General features: G+C 44.9%; 2 protein-coding genes across 3 annotated transcripts in view; one reads left to right on the top strand and one right to left on the bottom strand.

Annotated features, from left to right (window-relative positions):
• CXCL14 (C-X-C motif chemokine ligand 14) overlaps nt 1-27,981 on the bottom strand; it is a 728,461-nt gene that overhangs the window by 422,124 nt on the left and 278,356 nt on the right. The gene's annotated exons all lie outside the window — the stretch shown is intronic.
• The window catches only part of TGFBI (transforming growth factor beta induced), a 34,125-nt gene continuing 32,178 nt past the window's right edge, over nt 26,035-27,981 (top strand). The window contains 1 exon segment of the mRNA XM_050792788.1: nt 26,035-26,329. Within this exon segment, the coding sequence (XP_050648745.1) occupies nt 26,196-26,329 (134 nt within the window). The 5' untranslated portion in view covers nt 26,035-26,195.

The raw sequence follows: 27,981 nt of genomic DNA, 5'->3' as shown, positions 1-27,981 counted from the left end.
GGGAATTTTTTCATTCATTGTCAATTTTAACTTATCCTCCTGTAAACTCAATGTTCATGCTCTTCACACAGTGTAATTTATTAGGTAACTTATTTTTACATTGATTTGCAAAGCCTTTTACATTAAGGATGTTGATCCTTTGCCACCTGTGTTGCAAACATGTCTCTCAGTTTGTTATCTGCCTTTTTATCTTGCTTATGACGTTTTGTATTTTTGTGAAATAGAGGCTTAAAAATGTTATGCAGCTAATCAATCAATCTTTTTCTTAGTACTTTCTTCCTACAGTATTTTATTTTTTTAAGTTTTTTTCTGTCTTACCAAAAATATTGAGTAAACATTAGTACTAGATACAGATATTGTCCTATTGTTTAAAATTGAAGTTGCAGTTATTTTATTTTCTACCACAACAATTAGAGAAAGTACTTATATTCATTTTTGGTCATTTTTTGTTTATTAATTTTTAAACCACAAACTTCTGAATATATAGATCAAGAATAGCAGGTGAGAAATGAATGTACTGCTGTGTTCCCTTTTTCCCCAGGTTGACCCCTGCATTCTCTCCCATGGAGCTCAGAAGGGGCTCAGAATCTTGCTCAATACAATAATCCTCAGTGCCACAATCCTCAACACAGGTACTCTTACAAATTGAGACCCACAGGTCTCATCATCCTTTATGTTTAACAGTCATTAAGAAAGACCTACACTGTGTAATAGCTTTGGTGGCCATCAGTCATTGCAGATGATACTTCCTAAATAAGGGGGCGAAAGATATGGAACGAGAAATTAATTTCTTGGTCTTGATAAGATTTCAGAAGCCAAAGACAGCTTAGAGAAATAGCAAAGGGCTAAGCATAAAATCTCAGAATTCTCTGATAACACAGTCCAACTGGACTTTTGAATTTGGGATCTATGCTCCATAAAAGAAGAGCTGCATATCCAGAATTCCCTATCTTTTTGTTGTTGTTGTTGTTTGTTTGTTTTTTGTTTTTGTTTTTGTTTTTTCAGACAGAGTTTCGCTTTGTCACCCAGGCTGTGAGCTCAGCTCGCTGCAAGCTCTGCCTCCCGGGTTCACTCCATTCTCCTGCCTCAGTGACCCAAGTAGCTGGGACTACAGGCATCCGCCACCACGCCCAGCTAACTTTTTTTTGTATTTTTAGTAGAGACGGGGTTTCACCATGTTAACCAGGATGGTCTCGATCTCGTGACCTGGTGATCCGTCCGCCTCAGCCTCCCAAAGTGCTGGGATTACAGACATGAGCCACTGTGCCCGGCCTGTGTTCTTCAAGTTTATTACCTCAGTCACTAGTGTAAGTCTATTTCAAGTCCTTGAATGTCTAAGAATGTTGCCTTCATAAGGCTACAAAATTATTGGATCCCAACTTTCTTCCTTCAAAACTTTCTAAAGCCTGCTCTATATAGGATGGCAAAGGACAAGTCTGAAGCCAACCAAGTTTTGTAAACTTTGAAAGAGGTATTTTTTTCCCTCAATGCTTATGACATGAAAACAAGTTAGTCTTATAATTCAAATATGTTGCTAGAATGTGTTTTCGCCCCATGACACAGTGAGGCCTCTGTGTCAGGGATCCCCTAGGCCACAGGTCCATCACTGTTTGGAAATCCACTAAAATGACTCACAAAACTCAGCTTAAAGTCTACTCATGGCCAAGATTTATTACAGCAATGTTGTAAGGATATATGAGTGGCTCATGAAGGGAAAAGGCAAAGGCAGTCTGGAGGAATTCATGTGCAGGTTTCCTCATGCTGTCTCCCTCCCATTAGGAGTCACATACAGCTCACTCTTCCCCAGTGACAAAAATGAAACAACATACACATAATGTATCTGCCTAGGGAAGACCATCAGAGACTCATTACACAAAATTTTTTTTTTTCTGGGGTCTGATCATGTAGGTCCTTCTGTCTAGCATGAACTAAAATTCCAAGAGAGTAGGTGCTTAGCATAAACCACATTGTTTGTAAAAACCGGTTTAGGTACAGTGAGCCAACCTTATTTAGGGAAAGTTTTATATCCATGCGGGGAACTGCTTAGCAGCTGAGTTCTCAGATGCCAGTAAGCAGGCCTTTCTAAGTATTGCAGTCTTCAGGCCTGCTTGAACTCTTTTCTAGACAGCCCCCTTTTAAATTTATTTTTCTTAGAATGCTATGGGCCACTTTGATTTGCATACTGAGAGCTGTTTTCTGTAATGATGTCTTTGATTATTGCTTTCGTCCCACTTGTTCAGAAGTTCTGTAATTCTTGGATACAGTAGGACAGAGAAGGAGGACCCAATCATCCTGTCATTCCTCATCACTTTCATCATTTTGCTCTTCTCCTTCGATCTCATTCTTGCCCTCCACGTTACTGATTCACTTTTCTATGGTGTCAGCTATGCTCCTTGTTGACTTAATGTTTTTTTTTTTCAGATATTGCATTAAAAACATTTTTAATTGCAAACCTGAGTACTTTTTCAGAAGTTTCATGATTATCTCCTCCCAGTCCCCACCTCTCCACACATCCTCAAATAGTGAAAGGTCTATCTAGACCCACTGATTTATAGGAGAGGTTGTAGGGGTTTGTACTTGTCATTGCCCTTGACATCTTGGGTGTCTATCAAAAGCCTTGTTAAATAAACAGCTGAATAGCAGATTGTGGTGTGCAGCTTCTAGTGCTGCTCTTAGTGACCACACGTTTTCGTCTACTGAACGTCTGTTAAACTGAAATCCATCTTCTTCTACCCCACCATGTAACTCGCTGGCATGATACAGAAATGGAATGTGTAGAAAGGGCAGTGCCCTGGCATGCCTCCCTCCAACGTTGCCATCATGGGTTGTGACTATAGTGCCGTGCCCGTGGGACTCTCCTCCTGGCTACTGTGGAACCCATAGTTCCTCCCTGTGCATCTCCAAGGCCATGAGGAGGGGATCCCGTTGCAGCCAGGGCCCCACTGGGAAAGCATCCCAGAGTTTTGCATGGCACAGCCCTGTGTTCTTGGTTATAGGGGCAGGTTCTCTGGCACACAGTGTGGGTGGTCCTGAAATGAGATTTTCAATCCAGCTTCTTGCTTGGCCTTAGGTTGAATCTTGACCTTAATTCACAGAATAACATTTTTACTTTTTTCAACATCATCTTAGATATTTTTAGAAGTTTGGAGCAGCTTGGTAGGAGGTTATTAACCAAGAATCATTTTAAAACTAAAGTCTTGAGGAAAATTCTAACTAAGGGGACATGGGGGATCACAAAGAATAAAATGCTATAAGCAACCAAGGGAGTAGAGTCGCATTAGGGAGCTAAGACAGACAGACATGGAAAATAACTAACAATACCAGACGGTGTATCACGAGGGTGCCCTGGGAGCGTGGTGGGCCGGGAATCGGGAACTTTGCCTTCCTATTCCTGACTCCAGCATGGACTTGCTGTGTGACCTCAGATGAGGCAGAGCTCCCTTCTGGAACTCTCTTGCCTTGTTTACAAATGAGGGGATTGGTCTAGTTTCCAATGTGCCTCCAGCTCCAACATTCATCATCTTTCTCAGCTGCTGTGATTCAGTGGGAACACTGCAGAAAGGAGGGACCAGCTGACCTTGGGCTGACTGGTCAGCTCTAGGGGCCAAAGGAACAGCAGATACTTCCCAGTGTCCCGTCTTTGTGCCAGGGAGAGTCTCGTGTCCCACCAGAGGGCTGCTGTCTCTTGTGCCCCATTCCAACTTCTCCAGCTTGTCTCTGTTCGATTTCCTTAGAGGAGCTGGCCATACATTGTGTAACTTTTCACTTTACAAACATTTGATCTACTCAAGTCATCTTGCCTCTGTGTATGTGTGCACCTAATGTAGCGAAAATGGATTTCAGGCTTCCTTTTAAAAGAAGTCAATTCTCCCTCTTATGACTGATTCATCATTTAGCCATAAGGAGCTGGACATTACTTCATTCTGACAATGAGCCATGATCCCTTTGTTAGGCCAAGTTTAGACAAGGAATCTCAGGCACAAGTGAGTAACTCCTGATGCATCAGGGTGTGCAGAGACTCCTTGAGTTCCAGAGAACTTGGGGCCTAGCCTGGAGCCTCCTGTGCTCTCCAAGAGGATTCTTTTTCTTCTGTTCAGAATTTTACATTCTCTACTGTCTGACAGGTAGAGGTGAGTCAGCCTCATGGTAAACAGCAGAGTGGCACCCTGCTGTTTGGCAGGGCTGGTCTTAGGTGTGAACCCCCTTGGGGCAATAAGAGGAAGACCTGGGACCTCAGGGACTCCTGTGCTCTGTCCCCCAACACATGGGCATGGCTGGCTGGCTGCCTGTCCTCCCGAGTTCTCTAAAGGCAGGAGGCCCCTGATACCCTCTACTCTGTCTCAAGACGTCTCCTTGCCCCAACCCAGGCTAGGAGGGGCAGTTAGCTAACTTAGCAGATTATAAAATAGCGCCAAAACCAGATATTCTACTTGATGCAAAATGCACTTGAGAGGAGTAAATAGTTTAATTGGCTGTTGTCACACAAACAGGATAATCACAAGTTCTCCCAAGTACTGGTTGTTCCAGCTCCCTCTCCTTTCAGGACAAATTGCTCACACTTATCCCACTCACATATACCAATACTTTACGGAGACAGAAGGGCAGGGAGAACTGCTTTCGTCATTCCCACCTGTGAGGTGTTGCAAGTGGGGAACATGTACAGGTCCCAGAGGATCTTTCTCTGTGGCTTTCCTTTACTTCACTGCCTGAACTCTTGTACCCAACAGAAAGATCACACTCTTCTTTGTTTCCCCAGCACCGGTGCTAGTGCACAGCCTGACCATAGCATTTTCCACATTGTCTGGCATTTGCCTAGTGTCTGTCTTTCCCTGGGTCTGAACTTCCAAAGGTTAGGAACCAGGTCTCGTTATCATCTTGACCAAAACCTAAGCAGAGTGGATGCTCAGCAATGATTTGTTGAACCAAATAAATAAGTCAGCCAAGGCTTTGCTAAAGAGCTGAGAGGATGATATTCCTGAGAAGACAAGTTAACGAACACAGGGTATGTACATTCAGTTTACATAATTGATAAATATTTATTGAGCATCTACTGTGTCAGGCATTCGTCTAGATACTGGGGATATAGCAGTGAACAAGACCAATAAGATTCCTACTCACAAGGAGTTTAAATGTAGAGGGAGACAGATGATAAATACGCAACAAAACAAATCAAATAGTAGCAGTCATGAAGAGACTTAAGATAATAAAGAGTGATCGGGGTCAAAGAAGTCTTTTCTCTCTACTTTAAAGTGAGATCTGAATAATGAAAAGGGGAGAGAGTATTTCAGATGGAGGAGATAGCTAGTGCAAAGGCCCTGAGGTAGAACTAAACTTTCTTGTTAAAGAAACAGGAATCCAGAGTGGCTGAAGAGCACAGAGTGGGAGTGGGAGTAGGAGTAGGGACTGGGGAGTGGAGGGCTAAAGTGTAGGCTAGGGCCAGATCACACAGGTTACTCTGACTGCATCAGGGAGCTACTAAGGTACTTTGAGCTGGGCAGAGGAGGGTGGGACAAATCTGTTCATGGAGGCATTTTGAAAAGACCTTTTGGTAAAACCAGGGTCCCATCCTTCATGTACAGGGATGACCTTATACATCCACTCTTGTCGTTTTCCAGGAGGCAGAGGAACCTTGCCTGCTTCACCATCTGGTACAGGTTTGGACATACGGGGAGAGGAATGTCTTTGGCTGTGGGGCAAGGAGGAACAGAGTGGCTCCCATGAGGATAGAAGACACAAATTTGGTCTTGAAAGCATTGAATGTTTCTTCATTGACCAGGGTTCTTTTAGTTGCAAGTGACAGAGGCATAATACAAACTAGTTAAAGTCAGAAAAAGAATTTGTTGGCTATCAAAACTGATCGTTCCCAGGGCACAGCTGGCATGGAGAGCTCAGTGTTTGCAGGACTCTCTGTCACTTGGTCTTTCCCACTCTGCTTCTCTGTTTCTGTAGATGTTACTCTCTCTTAGGAGGGCTTCCTCCCAAATGTCCTTAGACCCACGAAGTGGCATCTCTGTCCTGGGCTTCATGCCTCTGGGGACCCTGTGCTTTGGGGTAAATTCCTTGAATTTTTCTAAGCCCCTTGGATGCCTGGAACCAGCTGGAGCCATAATTGACAGTCAGGCAGGGTGCCCCAAACCCAGACCAGGACTCATATGGGCCCTGGTCCTCATGTCTCCCCAGTGGGACATCTGACTCTCTTTCACCTATGCAGGGTCAACCAGATATTCTGAGGAATTTTAGGAATCACATCCATGGAATTATCCAGGGACCCTGGGGCCAGGCCCCAGTTCCAGAAAGACGGTTTGGTGAATAGATCACTCTCACGAGGCAGTGTATTTCTTTCAGAGGATCCCATGAGATTGGGCCTCAAGAATGGTGCTGACAAGCTGATTTGGAATCCTCTTACTTCCATCTGATCTGAGTTCAGAGCTCTAGGCTATACTAGCCCTTGGACTTCCACTGTGTGTGAAGGCCCAAGTGCCAGTTAATCCTGTTCATTCATGTTCTGATTATGGGGCACCAGAGGGTGGTGGAGGTGGTGGCCAGAGTCCTTTATCCTGTGTGCTTCCTGCTGCTGCAGCCAGGTAGCCGCCCACACTGCTCCACAGGTCAGGATCTGTACCATGGGCTGTGCCTGTCTCCTCCAAGAGTTTCCAGATCATTGTTTCAAAGCACCAATGGGCCCTTCAAATTGATGTCCTCTCTTGCATATGATTGATGTGCTGTCTTCTTGGGCTAGTTGTCATTCATGCCAAATCAAGGACAGAGGTTCCTTGTGTAGATCCAGATAATAATAGAGCTCAGGCCTCTGCCCACCAACTCCCACATGGGGAATGGCCCGCGACCATCAGCATCTTTCTACCTTACATTTTTATTTCCCTCTCCTTCACCCATGATTAGATATATAACCCTTATACAGCCAGCACCAAGTGGTCCAGTTTCAAGGAGGTGCTATTCAAAGAAACACAGTCCATCTACCCTAATTAATTTCAAAATAACTCAAGTATTTTGCTCCTTGAAAATTACATGGCTTGGTGTGGTGGCTCATGCCTGTAATCCCAGCACTTTGGGAGGCTGAGGCAGGCGGATTACTTGAGGCGAGAAGTTTGAGACCAGCCCGGCCAACATGGCAAAACCCTGTCTCTATTAAAAATACAAAAATTAGCCTGGCATGGTGACACACACCTGTAGTCCCAGCTACTCGGGAGGCTGAGGCAGGAGAAACACTTGAACCCACGAGGTGGAGGTTGCAGTGAGCTGAGATCATGCCACTGCACTTCAGCCTGGGAGACAGAGTGAGACTCCATCTCAAAAAAAAAAAAAAAAAATTAGCTGGGCACGTTGGCGCGTGCACTTGTAACCCCAGCTACTCAGAAGGCTGAGACACAAGAATTGCTTGAACCCGGGAGGTGGAGGTTGCAGTGAGCCAAGATAGCTCCATTGCACTCCAGACTGGGAGACAGAGCGAGACTCCGTCTCAAAAAAAAAAAAGAAAAGAAAAGAAAAGAAAGTTATATAAGGGATCTAAGTACTTGCTCCACAGGAATCCCATACATTCACCAGACAGTCCACAGCTGCTCCAGCAGCTCTCTTCAAAGTTCTTACCCTTGCCAAAACTCTTCCTAAGTCCACAGCTCTTAAGGCTTTTCTTCTTTATTTCTATGCCTCCCTCCAAGGAATGAATTATCTACATTTGTGCTGTCTAATATGGTAGCCGCTAGCCATAGGTAGCTATTAAGCACTTGAAATATGGCTAGTTTGGTTTGAGATGTGCTGTAAGTGTAAAATGCACACTGGAGTTTGAAGACTTGGGATGAGAAAAAAAGAAATATAGAATGTCTCACTAATATTTTTCATATTGATTACATGTTAAAATGATAATGTTTTAAATATATTGGCTTCTATAGAAATATTTTTAAGATTAATTTGTACCAGTTTCTTTTTACTTTTGTAATATGGCTACTTATACAATATGATTCTATATTTATAAAGTATAAAATTACGTATGTAGCTCAGGTTGTATTTCTACTGGGCAGCCGTGGATCAGATCAACTAAGACTACCTAGAAGTCTTCATTTTTTTCTCCTTGCTCTGTGGTTCTTTCTTCTTTGCCCCGATATCTTGATTTAAAAACACAAAAGCTCCTATTACTGATCTGGCAGAAATGAAACTCTTCTTAGACAGGACGCCAAGGAGCAAAGGCTCTAGAAACAAATGCATTCATCAGCTTTGTCCCATCACACAGATGTTAACTTGCATTTGGATTCAAACTGACATTTTAGGAAATAACTAAATTCACAGTCTGTGGAAATTGCCATCATAATACTTTACCACATAGAAACAACATCGAATGGAGGAAGAAGAGTAAATTTTTTTTTCTGAAACTCTAACAAATTTACATTTTAGTCTAGAGTTTAAATTATTTCATTCATGAGGGAGCTTCTCTCTAAATTCTGTTCTTCCCAGGCCCTGCCACAATCCCATACTACTTAGTTGACGCAACTCACGTAAGACAATTAGCTCCTTTGATTTAAAACTGGCAGGAAACATTTTCCTGTTTCGTTTTCTGCACTTGGATAAATGTCCAGTTCCCAATCTATCATCACCAACAACTTAGGACTCCACCATTTAGTCCCCGCTTCAAGGAGACTGTCCTGAACCATGGAAGCAAAGCTGCCCTGACTCACACTTCACATAAAACATGTCTGGATGTTTGGGAAAACAGCCAAAAGCACTTAATATAACCTTACGATAAGAGATATAAGGTAGTTGGGAAATACAACAGGAGGATTCGTTTTAAGCTTTGAAATACTTTTTATCTGATAATCTTTTAAGTCTTTTTTGGATTAAAAAGCAATGCACATTGACAGCTAACAGGAAAAGAATTTCAATATCTAAGTGTTCACATATGTGAAAAAAATTGAATGTGAACTGAAAGCATGCATTTGAAATAAATCTTGGCTAATGGGCAAAATTATTCTCCCTAGATTAATAAGGGAACAATTTAATCTGGGTGGTTGTAGTGAAAGATTTAAAAGCTAACTACTTATTGTTATCAGCCTGCGGTTTTGAAAATCAGAAATGAACTTGAAAAATGGTTTCCTAGAACCTCTAAGGAATAGGGGAGACGGGGAAGACTTTCTCAGGTACATATTTTCTTCCTATAATACCATATTTTTTTGCATATAAAGGACACACATATACAATTTTAGAATTTGTTAGTATTTTCTGTAGTTTTATATGTTTAATATTTCAGACAATTGCTTGTTCATGTTACTTGAGGAAGAGGAAGTAGAGTGTTGTGCAATTAAATGGAATCTCAAGAATTAACGCTGATATTTAGTAAGCCATTTCCTCTTACTGTAAGTGTCTAATTCATGCATTTCTCTATAAATGGCAAAGCTGCAGATCTCATCAAAAATTTCATACTCAAAATATGAATCTCTGAGTTCTTAGTTAACTTTAAGGTGTCATTTCTTAAACAATTTTTGAGACAAGAGGCAGATCAGAATTTAGATATTCCATAACTGTTTTGTTTTATGAAGAGATGCATGTACAGACATAAGCAAACAAAAGTTTCTTGGTTTTTGGCCTAGAAGATTCTATTTTTTTCTCCTCTGAGCTGAAGTTCCTGTGTGAGAGTGAGACCTCATAGTAGAGTGGAAGTTGGAAACATTTGTGGAGATACAGGCACTTAAGCAAAAATCAGAGATGAGCTGCAACTTCTCCTGGCTCTGGCCTGAGGCTGGCTGCACACATCACAAAACCCCAGGGTAATGTCCTCTAGCTCCAACCATGTTGTTGCAAAAGACAGGCTCTCATTCTTTTTATGGCTGAATAATATTCCTCTGCATATGTACCACATTTTCTTTATTCATTTACCCACTGAGGGACATTTGGGCTGATTCCATATCCTGGCTATTGTGAGTAGTGCTCCAATAAACATGAGATTGCAGATATCTCTTCAACATACTGATTTCCTTTCTTTTGGGATTATTTCCAGCAGTGGGATTGCTGGATTGAATAGTAGCTCTATTATTAGTTTTCTGAGGATTGTTCTCTATAGTGGTTGTACTCATTTACATTTCCACCAACAGCATATGAGGGTTCTCCTTTCTCCACATCCTGACCAGCATTTATTATTGCCTGTCTTTTGGATGAAAGCCATGTTAACTGGGGTGAGATGATATCTCATTGTAGTTTTGATTTGCATCTCTCTAATGATTAGTGAAATTGAGCATTTTTTTCACAAACCTGTTGGCCATTCATATGTTTTCTTTGGAGAAATATCTATTCAGATCTTTTCCTCATGTTTTAATTGGATTATTTGATTTTTTCCTATTGAGTTGTTTGAGCTTCTTATATATTCCAGTTATTAATCCCTTGTCAGGTGGGTAGTTTGCAAATATTTTCTCCCATTCTGTGGGTTGTCCTTTCACTTGTTGATTGTTTCTTTTGCTCTGCAGAGGCTTTTTAGCTTGATGTGATCCCATTTGTCCATTTTTGATTAGGTTTCTTGTGCTTTTGAGGTCTTATTTAAGAAATCTTTGCCCATACCAATGTCCTGAAAAGTTTCCCCAATGTTTTCTTTTAGTAGTTTCATAGTTTCAGGTTTAGACTTAAGTCTTGAGATAAGGGTCTAGTTTTGTTAAGTGGAATAAACCAGGCACAGAAGGACACATTTTTCACATGTTCTCACTCATATGTAGAAACTAAAAATTTTAAAAAATTGATCTCGTGGAGATACAGATGATTACCAGAGGTAAGGAAGAGTAGCAGGAATGGGGGTGTAAAGTAGGACTGGTTATTGGGTACAAAAACGCAGTTAGATAGCATGAATAATATCTAGTGTTTAGTAGCATGATAGGGTGACTGTAGTTAACAATGATTTATTGTGTATGTTTAAATAACTAAATGAGTGGAATTGAACTGTTCCTAACACAAAGAAATGATGAACACTTGAGGTAATGGATACCACAATTATCCTAATTTGATCATTACACGTTGTACGCCCTGTATCCAAACATCAGATGTACCCCATAAATACATACAACTATTCTGTATCCATAACAAATAAAAATAAAACAAAAATGACCCCCAAAAACCCCAAGGTAGCAGTAGCCTTCAGAAATCTTTTTCCCCATCCTTCCTCTTTGCAGGGCTTGTCCTCAGACAAGTGCAATAGATGGCTGTATGTTCTTAAAGATCTCCTTGGGAAGCTGCCCAGCAGCCTCTGCAGCCTGTTCCAAGCCTGACACTCAAGAGGCCCTTTTAAATGTGTAATATAAATTTGCCCCACTCTAACCTGGGGCCCTGCGGGGTACTGGCCTTAACACCACATGCCTAGGTGAGACACAGGGAGAGAGGCTGACTCATTTCTGTCTCTGCTAAATATCCATTCTCTTATGTGTACTAGGGAAGCAACACTTTCTAACATTTCTCTTGAGACCTATGATTTGGGCCTAAGAAGATAATAATGAAAGAAATTATCTGGCTCTTTAATAAATCCTGCCATATGCCTGCAACCCCATCGGTACAAATTCTTATCTCAGAGAAGAAATGAGTCTTGAATGCAACCTACACTGATACTTATCAGAATCCTGTCTACAAAATGGGAAGGCCGATCCTTATTAGAAATAGGTGTCTGGCAAGGGCAAGAAATGAAAGTGAAGGTCACCAGCAACTAGAAGGAACAGCAGCTTGGGTTGTAGAACCCTGGAGAGGAAGGCATTTTGTCAGCCCTGCTAAGGCACATGAATGGCAATGACGGTGAGGTGATGTCTCCACCCTGTGTGCTGTCTGTAGACATTAAATATCTGGTTCTCTGCCTGATTTTTATGACGGCAAATTACTAAATGATTTCCATAGCATGAAGGGAAAACAGAGGAGGAGTCCAAGCCCAAATGCAAGTCTCTGCATTAAAGGAACATTTATCATGGACTTGAGCTGAGGCCAGGCTCAGGCTGCCAGATGGATCTGGAAGGAGCGATTGGAGAATATTTCCTTTGAAGTTTGGTGGTCAGCTGCTGCCGGCTGTGCTGATGAACCCATCTTGTTCTAGGAAGAGTAAGGCTATTATTTAGAAGGGAGGGAGTCCACATCTGAAGTTCTGTATTAACATTGCTACAAATGATAGAAAACTTTTTATTTCTAGGCAATGTTTAAAGCAACTTGCCTGATGTGGGTTTTGCCCATTCCCCTAAGGGTAGTAATTTTTAAAGAGCTTTAATTTAATGGAACAATTAGTATGTGAAGTAATTGCCAGCGGTGGTGGTGGGGATGGTTTTCAAGGCTCCCTGAGCCGGTCTCTGCCTGGGAAGGGAGCAGGGCGGGGGTGCAGCTCTGTGTGCCTAGGCAAGTGGCAGGTCTTTCAGGGTAAATAAAGAGAAGTGGGTTCCTACTCTGTCCCTGTAGCCCACAGGCTAATAGGATGGGGTAAAGTAGGGAAAGAAGGCATACAATGTGGATCCGAAGTAGAAAGTATAAGCGGAGAAAACACTACAAGGAGGTCACAACCAGGCAGAGGGGATCCAATAGAGGAGGTATCTTAACATTCTCCCAGAAAGGAGCAGAAATTTGGGCAAGAAATGGAGCAGAAGACAGCAGACTGCGGTGGGTATGTGGGAAACTTTGAGGCACGTTAGGGAAGAGAGAATCATCAGGTTGGATTGGAATGGAGGAGAGTGTCTGGAGAAAAGTCTGGAAAGAAAGTCAAGGCCATGTTGTGAAAGGTCTTCCTTTGGGTGGGAAGAGCTGGAGGCTGCCACGGTAGCCCAGGTGAGAGAACGAGCATGCAGCGGCGAACGGGTGGGCAGAATGCACAGAAGAGCTACCGCAGATGAGGCTACTATTTAGAAGGGAGGGAGCCCACATTTGAAGTTCTGTATTAACATTGCTACAAATGAAAGCTGTTCTCCATTGTGGCTGCACATCAGAGTCACCTGGGAAGCTTAAAAACTAGTGATGCCTGGACCACATGACCAGAGATTCTGGTTTAAGTGGTCTGGGGTGTGGCCCTGGGCATCAGGATTTTTTAAAAGCTCCCCATGATTACTTATTCTAAGTTGCAGCCATGGTTGAGAACCACTGGTTGTAGCAGATTCTGATTCAATGGGCTGAGGCCTGTTCTAGAAAACTTGAGGCAAGGTTAGTGATGCTGGCCCATAGACCATTTTTTGAGTAGCACTTGACCATGCCACATCAGCACAGCACCTGCCTGCATTTTCACTTCTCTGGGGAGGAGAGATTACAAAAACTTTGACCTTTTTTCATCAGCTATTCCCTGGGATGTTGGGCCCTGCTAAGAGAGGGCTGCCTCATTCACTGGCGGTTGCTGCCCTTCAAGGACAAACGGGGACTTCAAACGGGAACACACACATCCTTGGGGCTCTAGGAAGACCTTTCAGGGAGCATGCATAATTTTTACCAGAATCAACTTCCAAGTCCCCAGTTTCCACATGTGCCCTCTCCTAAAACAGATCAGCCTGAGCCTGTGCCTCCCCTCTGCCGATGTTCCTACTTCCCCTTCCTCAACCTCCCTTCTCCATGAAGGCAAGATTTCCCTCTCACCTGGTTTACCATGGGGCATAGTGCCAGGACTTCTAACAAAGGGGAATTAGAAAAGGCAGCCTCTCATTGTGCAATTAGAGTTTATAATAATAGCAAACACTTACACAGAAGTGTGGAGCAGTCCTTTTTCTAAGTCCTTTACATAAAATTATCTCATCTAATCCTCCTAATAGTCCTGTAAGTAGGTATTATTCTTATTCTCAATTTGTAGAAAACATTGACATAGAAACAGTTAAGTAACTTGCCCAAGGCTGATAAGAGGGACAGAGTTGAGATATGGCAGAGATTTTCTATCAATTGCATAAACTAAATATAAAGTTCCAATTTTTTGACAAAAACGTAACGTAATGCTCATATTCAAAATACAACGCTCTGACATCTTTTACTGTTATTTAAACACATGATAAAAAATCTTTATAAGTCAACTTTAAAATGTGCAAAAAAGGTCAATTCTTAGAGTTGGGTTGTGAGCAAAATATTTGAAGATCATTGATTTTGAGCCAAATAGCCCTGGCTATGACTCTTGGCTTAGTCACTATGCCATCTTGGCCAAATCCCACTCTTTCTGAGGCTTCGTCTCTCATCTGTAAAAATAGGGACAACCATCTCAGCAGGGTTGTTGAAAAGATCAAATGAGACAGCCCAAGAAGTGGCCTGGCCTGCAGCCAACTCAGGGTGAATGGCAAGTATTAACGTGGTTTGCGTCTGGCAAATCTTGGCATGTGGTAAGAGCTCCATGAATGTGAGTGCCCTTCCCCTTAGTAATGGTTCCCAGATTTGATTCCCATGGAAGCCCAGACATCTTGCGGAGAGGGAGGGGGTAGCATGAGGCCCCCAATTTTCGTGCCTCCCATTGTTTTCCCTTTTCAACTTCCTCAAAGAAAGTCTCAAAGTGCACCTCCCCCAAGTTGTCTTTCCTGACTAATACAGCTTCACAATGACGTTTCTCTTTCATCATTTGACTGGCTCATGCCAGGCACTCCACAGTTAATTAACCAACGAATGAATGAATACCGGGAATGGGGTAGTGAAGAAGGCAGGCATTTTCCCTGCCCTCATCAAACTTGCCGTCTGGTAGAGAAAACAGACATGTCACTGATAGATGCTATGGTGGAAGAAGAAAAGGAGCCAGTAAAAGCCCACAGAAAGGGCACCTACCCAGGCTAAAGGCATCAAGGAGGGCCTCCCAGAGAAAGTGTAGTCTAAACTAAAATCTCATGGACACATGGAAGCCAGACAGCAAGAACATAGGTCTGTGTTCACAGGTTTGTAGGTGGAAAAAAAGCATGCTAGGTTCAGAGAACTGAAAATATTTTAGTAAACTTAGCTATAAAAGTGTATGTTTTCCAGTCTTGAACTTGAGTTATTGCCTTTCCTTGGCCCTCCCAGACAATGGTGTGCTTCTGGAAGACATGAAGGACCTTCTACATCTTTTGTGTTTACCCTGTATTTGCTTGACTATGCAATATCCACAGCTGACCTTTTAATAAATGCTTAGTGGGTGTGGAACTTACTAGAAAAGGAGACCTCTCTGAAGCTTCCTTGGAGCTCATTTCTACATTCCCTGGGCCTGGGCAGCACTGTATAGAATCCCTTCTAGCCAGAAAGGGGCTAACAGAATCCACCTATTGGCCCTTAAGACATGTATCTCCAGGAAACCATGCTCTTAAATATCTTTTCATGCATTATCGCAAACTCAGGGTTATGTATTAATAGGAGCATTTCACCTGCAAGGGGTATTTGTAGCCAGTGGCTCTGGGGCTGGGGCTCTGATTCTGTAGGATGGATGAATGGCAACGAATGGCTTGTCTCATTCTGCATTTCCTGTCCAAGACCAAGGAAGAGCACAGGGTTGACAGGAGGGAGGAGAGAGCACGATTGTCCAGTCAGCCTCTGGCTGTATCATGGACAGGTCAGATCCAGTCACCAGCAGATGGACTCGGCCTTTCTTGCTGTTCCAAAGTGGTCCTTGCTAGCCATCTGTTCTCCTCTTCTCACACCCTTCAAGACTTTCTGATCAAGTCCACAAAACTGACTCCTGCAAATGACATTGGGAAATAAGCTGTGGTCACCAACAAGTCAAAACCAACTGAGATGGGATATTTCTTTTGAGGCATGAAAACAAAGATTTTTGGTAATCTTTTAGAGCATTCCTAGCTGAACACTTTTCCGGAAATCCATAAGTGCTCCTTGTGTCCTAGAGAGCAATGAAATTTATTCTTACACCATCCATACCAACTGAATGCTAGTTATGAGATAAGCTCTAAGGTGGTCCATGATACCACCACATACATAGGTAAGCTTACTTCCTGTGTGTCTGCTGGAGAAAGCCGTGTTCATGGCAAATGCATTTATGTTTCCAGTTTTCAAAGTTCAGATCTGATTTTCCCCGGTTTGTGGCAAGCGGGTTGGCCAGCAAATGAAAATCAGCAGGAGGAGACTTTCCCAAAAATCAAAGGAAGATGGAAGCAGAATGTGAGAAGCCTGGGCTCAGCTAGCCTGGTCTCCAAGCCTTGGGCCACATGCAGTCTGGCTGGTACATGACCAAGGTCTGAGGTCAAAGGTGAGATTCCACACAGATGGAGACAGGCCAGTTGAGCCATGCCAGAAACTACCACTTCCTAAGTGCACCTCTTTTCTCTACTGAAAGCAGACCCAACTGTCTTTAGTGAGTCCTTTACTATGTCTGTTTTGTGTCACGCGCATTGACCCCTCATATGCACTCTGAAGTCAGGAACAATCTTCTCTCACCTCTCCCCTCCAGAACTCTAGAGGAAGCAACCATTTCATCCATGATAAGAACAGGATCCTGAGCTGACGCCTTCCTGCATACCATTTCCTTGGTTATGAGATGTTTTTACCCCAAATCCAGCCCCTGTCTTTCCCTGTTATTTAGGATTATTAGATGTATGCACTTTTCTACCACCTTCTTTTTCAAGAGACATCTTGTCCTGAGGTTCTTGTGTCGTTTGCTATCCATAGCATATGCCAGGTAAACATTCAGCAAGAAGCAAATGCTTCCAGCCACGTGAGTCATCTGAAATGAAAACACAAGCAGGCCTTCTGCTGGGACCAGTAGCCGCCTGCTGTTAGCTGGGGAGAAAAGACTTTCATTCGTTTTTGTCACCGAGCTGATACTGTGCCAACGCCCACATCTGGAAACAGTTATCAAGAAAGAAGAGGCATGCAAGCCTGGGTCTCATGACCCTGCAGCCTTCCTTTCTGCTGCTCTATTTATTAACGTACTGGTTTAGAGTGATCGACCTACGTCCCCAGAGTAAGTTATGGAAACTAAATTTTAAAAAGACCACTGCCGTCATACCAATCTACAAAAACAGGCCAAGGTCTAACTTATGGGGTCTTGGATGGAGTTTGTATCTAAATAAACACATTTTAAAGTTGCTTATTGTGTTGTACTTTAATCACTGAGCCAAGCCTTTTTAAGCTTTGCTTTAAGCTCTGTGCCCCTCCCCAGCTTGGCAGAACTCTGTCCTGTCTGTCTCAAGGGCTTGATAGAATTTGTACTTACTGGATCTGGACACACAGATAGAGGAGTCTGTTATTTTCACATCACACAGACCAACACACACAGATACACACTTGTTGCCCTTCCTTGCCTCCTTCACTATAAGTAACTAGAAAGTTAAGAAGGAACCTGAACTGTGTTTGTGTAGCACCAGCGCTATGTGATGGTACTTGCTGATCAGGCCCCGAAGGTGTAAGTAGAATCCACAAGGGCTTATTGGTTTTGAAGTTTGAAAAGTGCCCACAGAGAAGGCTTGAACCTATTTTTGAGAAGGACCAAATCAAGTCATAAGATATTTAGTAGATCTCTCTACAACAGAGGGAGGAATAAAAGTGGCCATTAAGAGTGAATACAGAGGAAAGCATTTCCTTCAGGCTTATATATGTCTCAGGAATTGTAAAGCGCTAACAAGAACCAGAAATTCAGACCGGCAATCCTGTCTCTAGTACTAACCCCGTCTCTGGTTTCTGTTTTGATGAGTTGCAGTCTACCTTGCTGACTTGGCTTCACTGTCCACCAGATGATGAATCACCTCTTCTGGGAAGAATCTGGTTCCCCTCTGGCTACCCCAAACTCCCCCCGCCAATCCTTGCTACCCTCCCACCCCCGTTGTGTGGTGTGTGGTTGGGTACTTCCCTTTGGAGTCCTTTTGCGTATAGCCATGCATTTGGCACTTATTTCATTGTATATGTGCCTGGCTTCCCACCAGAGAATGACTCACTTGCGTCTAGAACCGTAATAAGCAGCCGACTGCTGGGCTCCTAACATAAGCTCAGTAAATACTGGTAGAATCTATCAAGAACCGCTTTCTGGAGCAAGCTGGTTGTTCACACGTTGTCAGTAGTATTTTTAAAAAATAATGTAGAATAACAGGACTAACTGAACTTCTAGTTAGACTGTTACTTCAGGAATGTGCTAACTAACATGGCAAATCTTTTCTAGGCACCCTGGAGGTCATTTTAATTTTTTTGTTGTCCTGCAATTTTGGTGTATATGACCATGCCACGAGTTTGAAGATTTCTCAAATCTTGATATTTAATTGATATTTCATCAGTGATTAATGAGGGATTAAAGGTTGTTGAGGACTACTAAGCAATTCTAGTTGATACACTGAAAGGAATACTGATTCATGGTCATCTAGAGAGTGGCTCCAGCAGCTCATGTCCCCTACCTGTCTGGAGAAGGAGATGAGTGGCTGTATGCTGGCTGCTTTCTTCCCCAAGCCTGCCTCACTACCAGAGCAGCTGCTAGAGTCTTGCTCAGTGAACATGTGTGCGAAGGAGAAGGTTTGAGGATTGTATTAGTCCATTTTCATGCTGCTGTTAAAGATAGACCTGAGACTGGGTAATTTATACAGAAAAAGAGATTTAATGGACTCAGTTCCATGTGGCTGGAGAGGCCTCACAATCATGGTGGAAAGCGAAATGCATGTCTTACATGGTGGCAGACAAGAGAGAAGGTGAGCCAAACAAAAGAGGTTTCTCCTCATAAAATCATCAGATCTCGTGAGAGTTATTCACTACCATGAGAACAGTATGGGGGAAACTACCGCCATGATTCAATTATCTCTCACCCAGTCCCTTCCACAACACATGGGAATTATGGGAGCTACAGTTCAAAATGGGATTTGGGTGGGGACACAGCCAAACCATATCAAGGATTTTCCAAAAATATGCAACTACATTACCTGGGGAGGGGACGCATAGTGGTTTAGGTAGGACAACTACTGGGGGCTGGGCTGCCTCTGTTCAAATGCTGGCTCTCCTACCCACTAGCTTTGTCACCACTCCAACAAACTTCTTCACCTCTCCAGCCTTGCCTTCTTCATCTGGAAACAGAAAAGAGGACAGTACCCAACCCATAAGATTATTTTAAGGATGGAATCACCTAATACATAAAGGTATTGAGAATAGGACCTGACACTGGTAAGCTCTTATTTTTCTTTAATAAGCCAGTATTCTACGTGGGCACATGCATGCACATATCTGTTTTTTTTCCTTCTGCTTGCTTCCCTGCCTCATTCTCAAACATATAGCCTTTCCTAAACATAGCCTCATCTGGAGGAAGCTTAGAGGCTTATTCTTGCTTTTGTTATCTTTAGAAGCAGAAATCATTCTAAATGTTTGTAGCTTAACTGCAGAGCACTATGTGGTTTGTGTAGAGCACAGTATTCACCCCATTCCTGTCCCAGTGAAATATGAGGAGTCCCATGGATGGAAGACTGAGGAAGCAAATGCTGGGAAAGACTGGGGAAGGGGGCATTATGGCTGGCCTGCCACTGGGCTCAGTACCCAACCACTCGATGAGGGACAGAGAAGTCTGGGGTGGGTATCATGGGGCACTCTACGTGGGGTTTAATTTTTGTTCTTTCCTGCCAGGGCAAACGTGCTGATCTGGACAATGAGCAAGTTCTAAAATGTTAAAACCAGCAGGCAAAATATGGTGGCTCTCATCTCACCAGCTCTCCAGCCTGCACAGATTAATTTCTATACCATGGATTTGAATGTCCAGGGTGTTTTGGAGTAGGGTGGATGGGGTCAGGATAGCAGCAAATTCTTAGCAATTTTGAAAATGGCTCTCAGAATGGCTGCTGTGGAGCCATCAGTCATGGCTGCATCAACCCTGCTTCCCCTTTCTACCTTCTGATGCTGGCACAACATTGCAGCTGGGGAAGCAGAGACTTTCTTTCACCTAGCATGAGGGAGCATCCAAAGGATCAGGATGTGATGTTGGGAGCACCAGTCCCAGAGAAGTTCACTCCTTCTCCTTCATGCTGGGACTTAAGGCCTGTGCTAGGGAAGATGGGGAGGGACCCAGATCCAGTGTTCTTTAAAGCCCTTCAGAATCCCTGCCTGACCCAGAGGGCCATGCAAATGAGTCTAGTCCACAGCATATAGTGGAGCAGTCACCTACAGCAGAGCCAACAAATGTCTTTGTCTATTCCGACCACTCTATTAGAATAGGTGTGAATTATGTTAGAAAGAATTTGGGAAGCCAGTCAACTGATGGATCTGCAAATGCTAACTGGGCTCCATGCTGACTTATTAGGAGGCTGTAAAAGAATCAGGGAACAAACACATGGGCTCACTGTGATGATGGATGTTAGACTTCAAAAAGGAGAGGCTCCATCCAGTAGAAGAGCCACAGAAGGGAGACCAGCTGAAAAAACAGCAGCCCAGAGAGGTGGAGGAATTTGCCTAAGCAATGCTTCTTAGCAAAGCTGGTTTTGGAGGAAGAGAATCACATACGTGTGTAGAGGCAAAAAAGGAGCATAGTGCTCACTACACGGGGAGCAGAGCAGGGCTGGGGCTGGGGGCCTGAGTGGGTGGAAGAGGCACAGGCCAGCCCTGCAAGAGCCCAGGCTGAAACTGGGACACAGGGAAAGCAAGTTACATGAAGCAAAGGGGGAATTTTGCAGAGGACTTTAGAAGCCAGGTACAGTAGAAAGAGGGCAATACATGGGGATTATGGATGTATGTGTTCTTTCAGTATAGGGATTATGGATGTATGTGTTCCTCTCATCTAGCCTTTTTGTATTTTTAAAGGTTTTTTTTGGTTTTTGTTTTTTTTGGTTTTTTTGTTTTGTGATGTGCCTGTATTTCTTTTTAACATGGTAGGGTGCTGGAGAGGATGAGATGTTCATCAAAAAAATAAATAAATAAACAGAGAAGTCTGGATTTTCTTTTACAAACAATAGAAGCCATTGGGAGTGTCCTAGAAGAGCAGTGTTTTGGTAGAAGTGGTGTTTTAAGAAGATAAGACCAGCTACGTTGGGAGATGGATGACTGAGGTGGGAGCTGATGTCAGACTGGCTGGAGGCTGTGGGTGGTGAGAGGCAAGGCAGTGGGGACCTGGAGTATTTGAGTAGTAGAAGGGGGAACAGAAACATCTAGGAGAACCTTATAAAGAACACCTGCAGGATCTTGGTGACTGATTGCATGTGGGTGACCAGAGAACAGGGACCAGCAAAACTGAATGCAAGATTTCCAACCTTGAGCTGCACCATGGGCAAGAATGAAGAAATGAAGAAGGGGAGCTGGACCAAGGAGCCAAGGGATTTCTGCACTTTGGAATGAATCGCTGCTGGGTGGTGTCCATTTCCCTGAAGGCCTTTGTTCTACGTGCAAGAAAACTCAAGGGAAGCAGAGGAAAGACATGTGTAAGCCAACAATCATCTGTGGGCATCCCTCCACTAAAGTATTTGAGGTCAGGCAATTAAAGCAACCTCAAAAATGCCTCTGGATTCTTCTTAGATATTTTAGCAGAGCCAAATCAATGAAACTCTCATGAAAAATCAATTTCCCTGGAAAATGAAATTGGGTTCTAACCAACAAGTAGCATTTGGCAGGCCCTGATTAAGAAAGCCAGTGTTTGGAGAAGTTCTAAAAACAGCCAAGTCATTTAAGAAACTAAACACTGGGGCCTAATGCCATTCTAGGGCTGTGACGGCTGTTCTGTTCCCATCAATTGCAGAGCCCGAAGCCTCAAGTTTGTTTTAAGTTCCTGCCGTTACAAACCTGTTGACCATCCCAGCCTCCCTTGCAGGCTTTGAAAAGAGAGAAGAATAGAAGTTGACTGAGCCCAATTTCCCCTCCCCATCCAGTGTGTAGAAGACACTGAATATGCAACAACTGACCTTGCACCTGGGCATCTTGAAGGTCATCCACAAAGTGAGCTGGGTCTCAGCAGAAAATGAGAGTTCCTCTGTGGTCATTTCACTGGTATGCATTTTCAGGTGCATTCCGTTTTCTTCCATGCCTACATAAGTCGAATCCTGTTTTAACTGCCTCTGAGCTCGTAAGCTATTTAACTGTAGTTAAATAGCTGTAGGCCTGTGCATACAAATCACCTAGGGATCTGGTAAAAATGTGGATTCAGTGGGTCTTGGGAGGTTATAAGATTTCGCATTTCTTCACCAGAGCTAGAAAATAAAATAAATAAATAAATAAAAATGTTTTTAAAATTTCCACATTTCTAACAAACTCTGGGGTTGTGCCGATGATGCTGTTTTGCAGATCACATTTTGAGTGGCAAGATTGTGGAAAATCCTTGAGAAATCAGTCCAAAATCCTCTAAATGGTACTACAATCATGCCTTAATGTTAGCAAACTGGGATGTTTCTTACTTTTATTTGTAACATGGAAAAAATAATTACTGTATATGAAGTACCATTCTAAGTTCTGTGTGTTATACAAGGGATGGCAATTTTCTCCCAAATTTGATTCATGTCTTTTCATTTGGATATCTCTTGCCAAAACTTACCTTTTTTTTTCCTCCCTAGCAAGTCTTGGGGAGCTGAATTTTAAGAGCTCTTTATTTAGCTACATGTGGCCTCTGAAAATGATTTTGACTGTGTCTTCTGTCTCCACGGATGCCCAAGCATCACCAGGAACTTTAGGGAGTATGGAAAAGGCAGGCCTGGGGTGAGCTGGGCTGCAGATGCCAGCTCTCCCACCAACAGGCCCAGACCAGTTTCTTTCCTAGGTTTCTTTGTGAAGAACTTGTTGGAACTACTAATTTATCATGATGCGTAAAGCTTGTTGTCATGCCCTACAGGGTTATTTTCAAAAACTGAACTGTTTTTGGTGACCTTTCATGTGCCACAGAATGTAAAAGCAGTCATTTTTTAAAGTGCTTGAAAAAGTTGAGTAAAGATTCTTCCAAGCAAGCCTCACTTTCTCGTGTTTAGATTGTTTAATCTGGAAGGAAAAAATTCGTTCTCAAATGACAGGGCTTCTGGTGCTCTGTGTTTGCCTGGTTGGCTCTGGGTCATCTGGGGATGGAGGGTCCCTGCTCCCACCTCCAGCAGCATCACTCTTGTCTCCAAAGAAGCAACAACCTCAGGTGGGAGAATGTTTATACTCACAGGATTCTGCTTTTCATGTTTGAAAGAGGGAATGGGTGGTGGGTCATGGAGGTGGGATTTTTAAAAAAATATCTAAACCGTAAATAAAGTATTACTGCAATCTCTTTACTGAGCTCATGGAAAAACTCAAGTCATCAAATGTTAGTTTTGTAGACTAGAGAAGTGAGGTCCAGTGAACTTGCTTGACTTGCCCTAAATCTTGCTAGAGAGAGCTGGAACCAGATGGCAGGGCTCCTGGCCTCTTACATACAAGGAGCATTTTTCCTAGAAACTGCAATGCAGCCAAATTCTACTGGTCTCAGGGGAAACTTGTTCTGGGAGTCAGCCTGAGCTTGAATCCCTTTGGGTTCTTCCCATTATCCTATGCCAAGCTGTCATGCTGAAACCGAGAAATGTTTTGCTTTCAACAAGTGAAATGAGCATTTTCAGATAATTATTTCTGTAGTTTCTCAAAACTATCATATCATTTAATTGAACCCTACTATATAGAACAATTACTGGGAGAGATAATAATAATAATAGCAATGCATATTTATTGGCCATTTTAGTCGAATTGTATCATGTAATCTAGCTTAGAGTCCTGTGAGGTGGGTTTTATTATCCTGTCTCTGAGGTTGAATAAGTTGTCCAAGGCCACACAGCTAGGAAGTAGTAGGACTGGTATTTGAACCCATCTTCTCCTTTTCTTCCCCTTCCTCCTCCTCCTAATCCTCTCTTCCAATACCTGCTCCCGAGGAAGCTCATCCAGTGCATGATGTTAGCTACCGCCTGCTCGTGATGGTGACTCAAATCTGCATCTCCAATCCTGACACCTCTCCTGAGCTCTAGACCTTTGAATATAGCTCCCTCCTGTCCATCCTTCCTGGAAATGAAGGTGGCTGGCTTGTCATGCATAATGTGAACACAAATGGAGCACTCTCCTCACACACCCAAATGTGCACCTTCACCAGGGTGCCCAACACAGGCATCCCTTCCTGCCAGCTACTTCCTAACCTGAGCCTCGAGGTTAGCTCTACTCCCCTTCCCTAACCCTGCATGCCCAAGGGGTTTCCAAGTCTAATCAATGCTGCCACTGAAATATCCTATACACCTGTTCCCTCCTGTCCACTAGCTTGGTCACTCCCCATGCAGGCCCTCAGTTGCTTCATACTCTTAGTAGGCAATTCCTCATCCAGTGCCCACACCACTCTGCTTCCTGCTTCCCCTTGCTCCTGTCCCCTCACTCTCATTATCCCTCTCCTTCCCCCTTCCCACCTTCTTCTATTAGAGTTCTAACCTCTCCAAGCCCCTCTTGTCTTTCCCTGGCTTCCATCCTAAATCACCCCTTCCCTTCTCAGGCAAGCTTCTACATGCTACTCATCTCTCCATCAAACCACCATATTGAAGCTTCGGATATCTGCTCTCCACAGCCAAGTCCCCAGTGATCTCTCTGCTTCTGACACAGTGGACGCCATTCAGATCTGTCTTGCTGGCAGCAATCCTCACTTTGAGCAGCGCTCTCCTACTAGGACACCCCTCCTTGACTACAACCCCACATTCCCCACTTCCTGGACTCTTCTGTCACTGGAGGATGACTCCCAGGTGTGAATCTTCATCCCACGTCCCTTGCTCAAGCCCCCGATCCTCATATCCAGCTTTATCCTCACGGGATGCTTCACCAGGATGAATCGCAAGCACCTCAGACTCAGGGTGTCCCAAACCACTCACCTACCTGGCAAGCCTGCACCCTGCATGTGCCTCATCCTGAACGTGGCACCATCACCTGCCACAATATCCAGACCAAAAACACCCTTCAATATCCTTGGCTCTCCTTTCTCCGCCTGTGTACAGTCTGTACAGACTCCAAGTTCTACTGAGAATATTCCCTCCTACCCGCCTCACATTTGCCCAGCCTTCCCCATCTCTGCCTCTATCACCATAGTTCAAGCTCTCGCATGGTCCCTTCCTGGTTACCTGTTCTCCCTGCCTCCTTAAGCCTGCTCATGACACTGGCCATGTCACTTGCCTCCACCCATCACCTGCTAGGCTCTTAGCTGGAGTCTGGGCCCTGCTACCTTCCTTCCCTTCTTCCCCACCCTTGACTCCACCTCCCTGTGCTTCAGTCAACCAGATAACTTGAGTTTCCTGAATGCATGCCTCAGTTTACCTGGTTAACTCCTTTTCAACTTTGAGGCCTCAGAGCCAGCATCACCCTGTCAGGGCCAGGTGCCTCTCTCAGCTCCCAAAGCCTCAGCTACTCTTCCTGGAACATCATTGGCTTGGGTTGTGGATTTCCCCAACTTGGAGCTTTTTCACAAAGGGCTTAGGTCTCACTCATTCTATTCATCCGTCTGTGTCTCCCCAGGGCTAGCAGTGTCAAGTAATTGATGGGTCATTAACAGGTGCTTGGGTGAGTATTACCTCTTTACCATGTGACAATTTGTTTACCTGCCCTGAGCTCCTCCAGGGCAGGACTCTTGCCTTTGCAGCATGTATCTGGCAGGTACTGTTGCAGAGATGTTTACTGAAGGAGGGAATGAGTTAGTACCAAGGTGAGGACCCCACCCTTCCCCACGGGCTCCAAAAGCAGCTTAGAGCACAACAAAACCTGCCCCACATTTTTGGCGTTTCTGTGGATCACACGATTTACTCATCAGTCTTTCAATGAGCTTGACAGGTGGGGTGGGGGTGGAGGGATTAGAGATTGAGGAGCTGGGGAGGGGGGCCGGCTCCTGGGTTGCAGAAACGAGTCTGATGGGCCACAGTGTTTTGGGAATCAGCACTGCCTCCCCTCACCCCTCCCTGCAGTGTTCTGTAGCCTCAAGATCAGTGAGGGCCCCCAGCATGCAGGACTCAAGCCCCAGAGACAGCTGTCCCTCAGTCCCAAGGTCCCCATTTGGAAGCAACCACAGGAGGCCTAAGGGGCCCATACCCTTGGTTCGAGGGAGCCTGTGGCGAGAGAGGGAGGGAGGGAGTGAGGGCTGGCAGTGTGGGCGAGGGCTGGGAAAACTGTGAGCACGGGCACAGTGCAGAACAGGGTGGGTGCCCAGCGCAGCCGGGGGCGCGCGGGTTGGGAGGCGCCAGGCGGCCCGCCCTTCATGCACGGGCCGGCCCAGCTTCCCCGCCCCTGGCGTCCGCTCCCTCTCGCTCGCCGCTTACTTAACCTGGCCCGGGCTGCGGAGGCGCTCTCACTTCCCTGGAGCTGCCTGCTCGCCCGTCTGTCGTTAGCTCGCTCGGTGCGCGTCGTCCTGCTCCATGGCGCTCTTCGTGCAGCTGCTGGCCCTCGCGCTGGCTCTGGCCCTGGACCCCGCCGCGACCCTGGCGGGTCCCGCCAAGTCGCCCTACCAGCTGGTGCTGCAGCACAGCCGGCTCCGGGGCCGCCAGCACGGGTAAGCCGAGCCGCCCGGCCAGGGGCCGCGGAGGGTCAGGTCGTCGGGGCTCGGAGCGCACGCCGCTGGGGGCATTGAAGTGGGCTGGGGGCGCAGGGAACAAAGCCCGAACTAAAAGCCGGCAGCGTGGAGCGCTTGGACACCAGCCCCGCACGCGGTGGAAGGAGAGAGGGAGGGAGGTGCGGGACCATGGAGGGAAAGCGGTCGGCCGCCGCTTTGTAGAGGAAGTGAGTAGGGAAGCGGACCAGAGATCCTCAACTCAGGCCAAGAGCCTGAGACGGATAGCGCTTTCAGCTTCTGCTCCCAGCCACTGGAGAATGGGGGAAATGGCAACTCTTTGGCCATAATCACCGTGGGAAGGTGCCGAGGGCAAAGCTCACCCAGCAGTGCACCTATTCCAACCCAGCCAGGCCCCCGGCCAGCGACTCCAGACAAGAACCTAGGCCACACACGGTGGCAGCATCCAAGGTGCTCCTGGCTCCTGTGCACCTGGCCAGGCCCTGCACTCAGATTCTGCTGGCACCTGACACTACTCTCTGGGCAGAGCAAGGGCAGTGTGGCACTTCTTGCCCTGCCTGATGAAGAGCAGGAGAATGCACTGGGCCTTCACACACACTGTTCAAATGGGGAAGCTGAGTCCCGAGTGGTTCCACTTTCCCACAGTCCTGAAGTGTGCGCTGGAACCAGGATTGGAGTCTGTCTTAAAGTATTAGCTGGGTTTGTAGATGTAGGACACTATCGTTGCAGCAATTCCTTTGAGACACTGAAGATGTGTTGACTTTAGGAGACAAACTCAAGCAGGTCTGATCTGATAGTGGCCCTAACACAGACCCAGGCAGAGGCAGGCAACATTTCTACATCAAAAACCAGGCCATACCTGCGTCACACATACCCAGGTTTTGCTGCAGCTTCCAGCCTACCTGGTTGCACCAACTTCTTTTTCACAACTAGGTACAACTATATATGAGTAGAATCTCATAGTGACTCCTCAGAGGAGTCCCCAAATACCATCAGGGTCTGGCATTCACACCCACAAGCAATGCCCAGACCTCCAAGAGACTGGGCAGATCTGTACTCAAATCAAAATTTATTGGTGGGAGTGATAGAGTTGACTTCATAGGCCCTGACTGTCTTGGCTCCTTGCACTAGGAGTGCTCTTGGTACCGGTACAGGCTGCCCCTTGTAGGGCATAGTTGCCCTTGTTTCCTCTGCTTGTGGCTTTATAGTCTAGGCCTTTCAGGAGTTTGGGACTTTGGGGGAGAGGACCTGCTGGGAACACATCTGGCCACCCTGCAGAGTGAAATCAAACCAGGCCTGGCTGCAGCGTCAACACCCTCCTGGAAACAGGAGAACACTGGGGATATCCTGGGGTCTTTCTGGAAGTGGGAGAATCACCTTTGACTTGGGCAGTGTGCAGAATAGAGTGAGGGGGGATGTCAGAAAGATGAGAGGAATATGAGGCTCAACATCAAAATGCGAGCAACTGGCATTTTTATTGTCTCTGCCCACCTCTCCGTTGGTCTCTCTGCCTTTCCTGCCAATGAATTGTGTTATGTTAGGGTGCCTCAATCTGCTTTGGAGGTTTCTGTTTCTTCTGTATCTTCACCCTAAGTCAGGAGAAGATCCTTATAGCATGCCTTGCAACAATGTCA

This window comes from Macaca thibetana, chromosome 6 (genome assembly GCF_024542745.1).
Source record: "Macaca thibetana thibetana isolate TM-01 chromosome 6, ASM2454274v1, whole genome shotgun sequence".
Lineage (NCBI taxonomy): Eukaryota > Metazoa > Chordata > Mammalia > Primates > Cercopithecidae > Macaca > Macaca thibetana.
The sequence above is the reverse complement of the archived record's forward strand: the minus strand, read 5'-3'. Positions and strand labels throughout refer to the sequence as shown.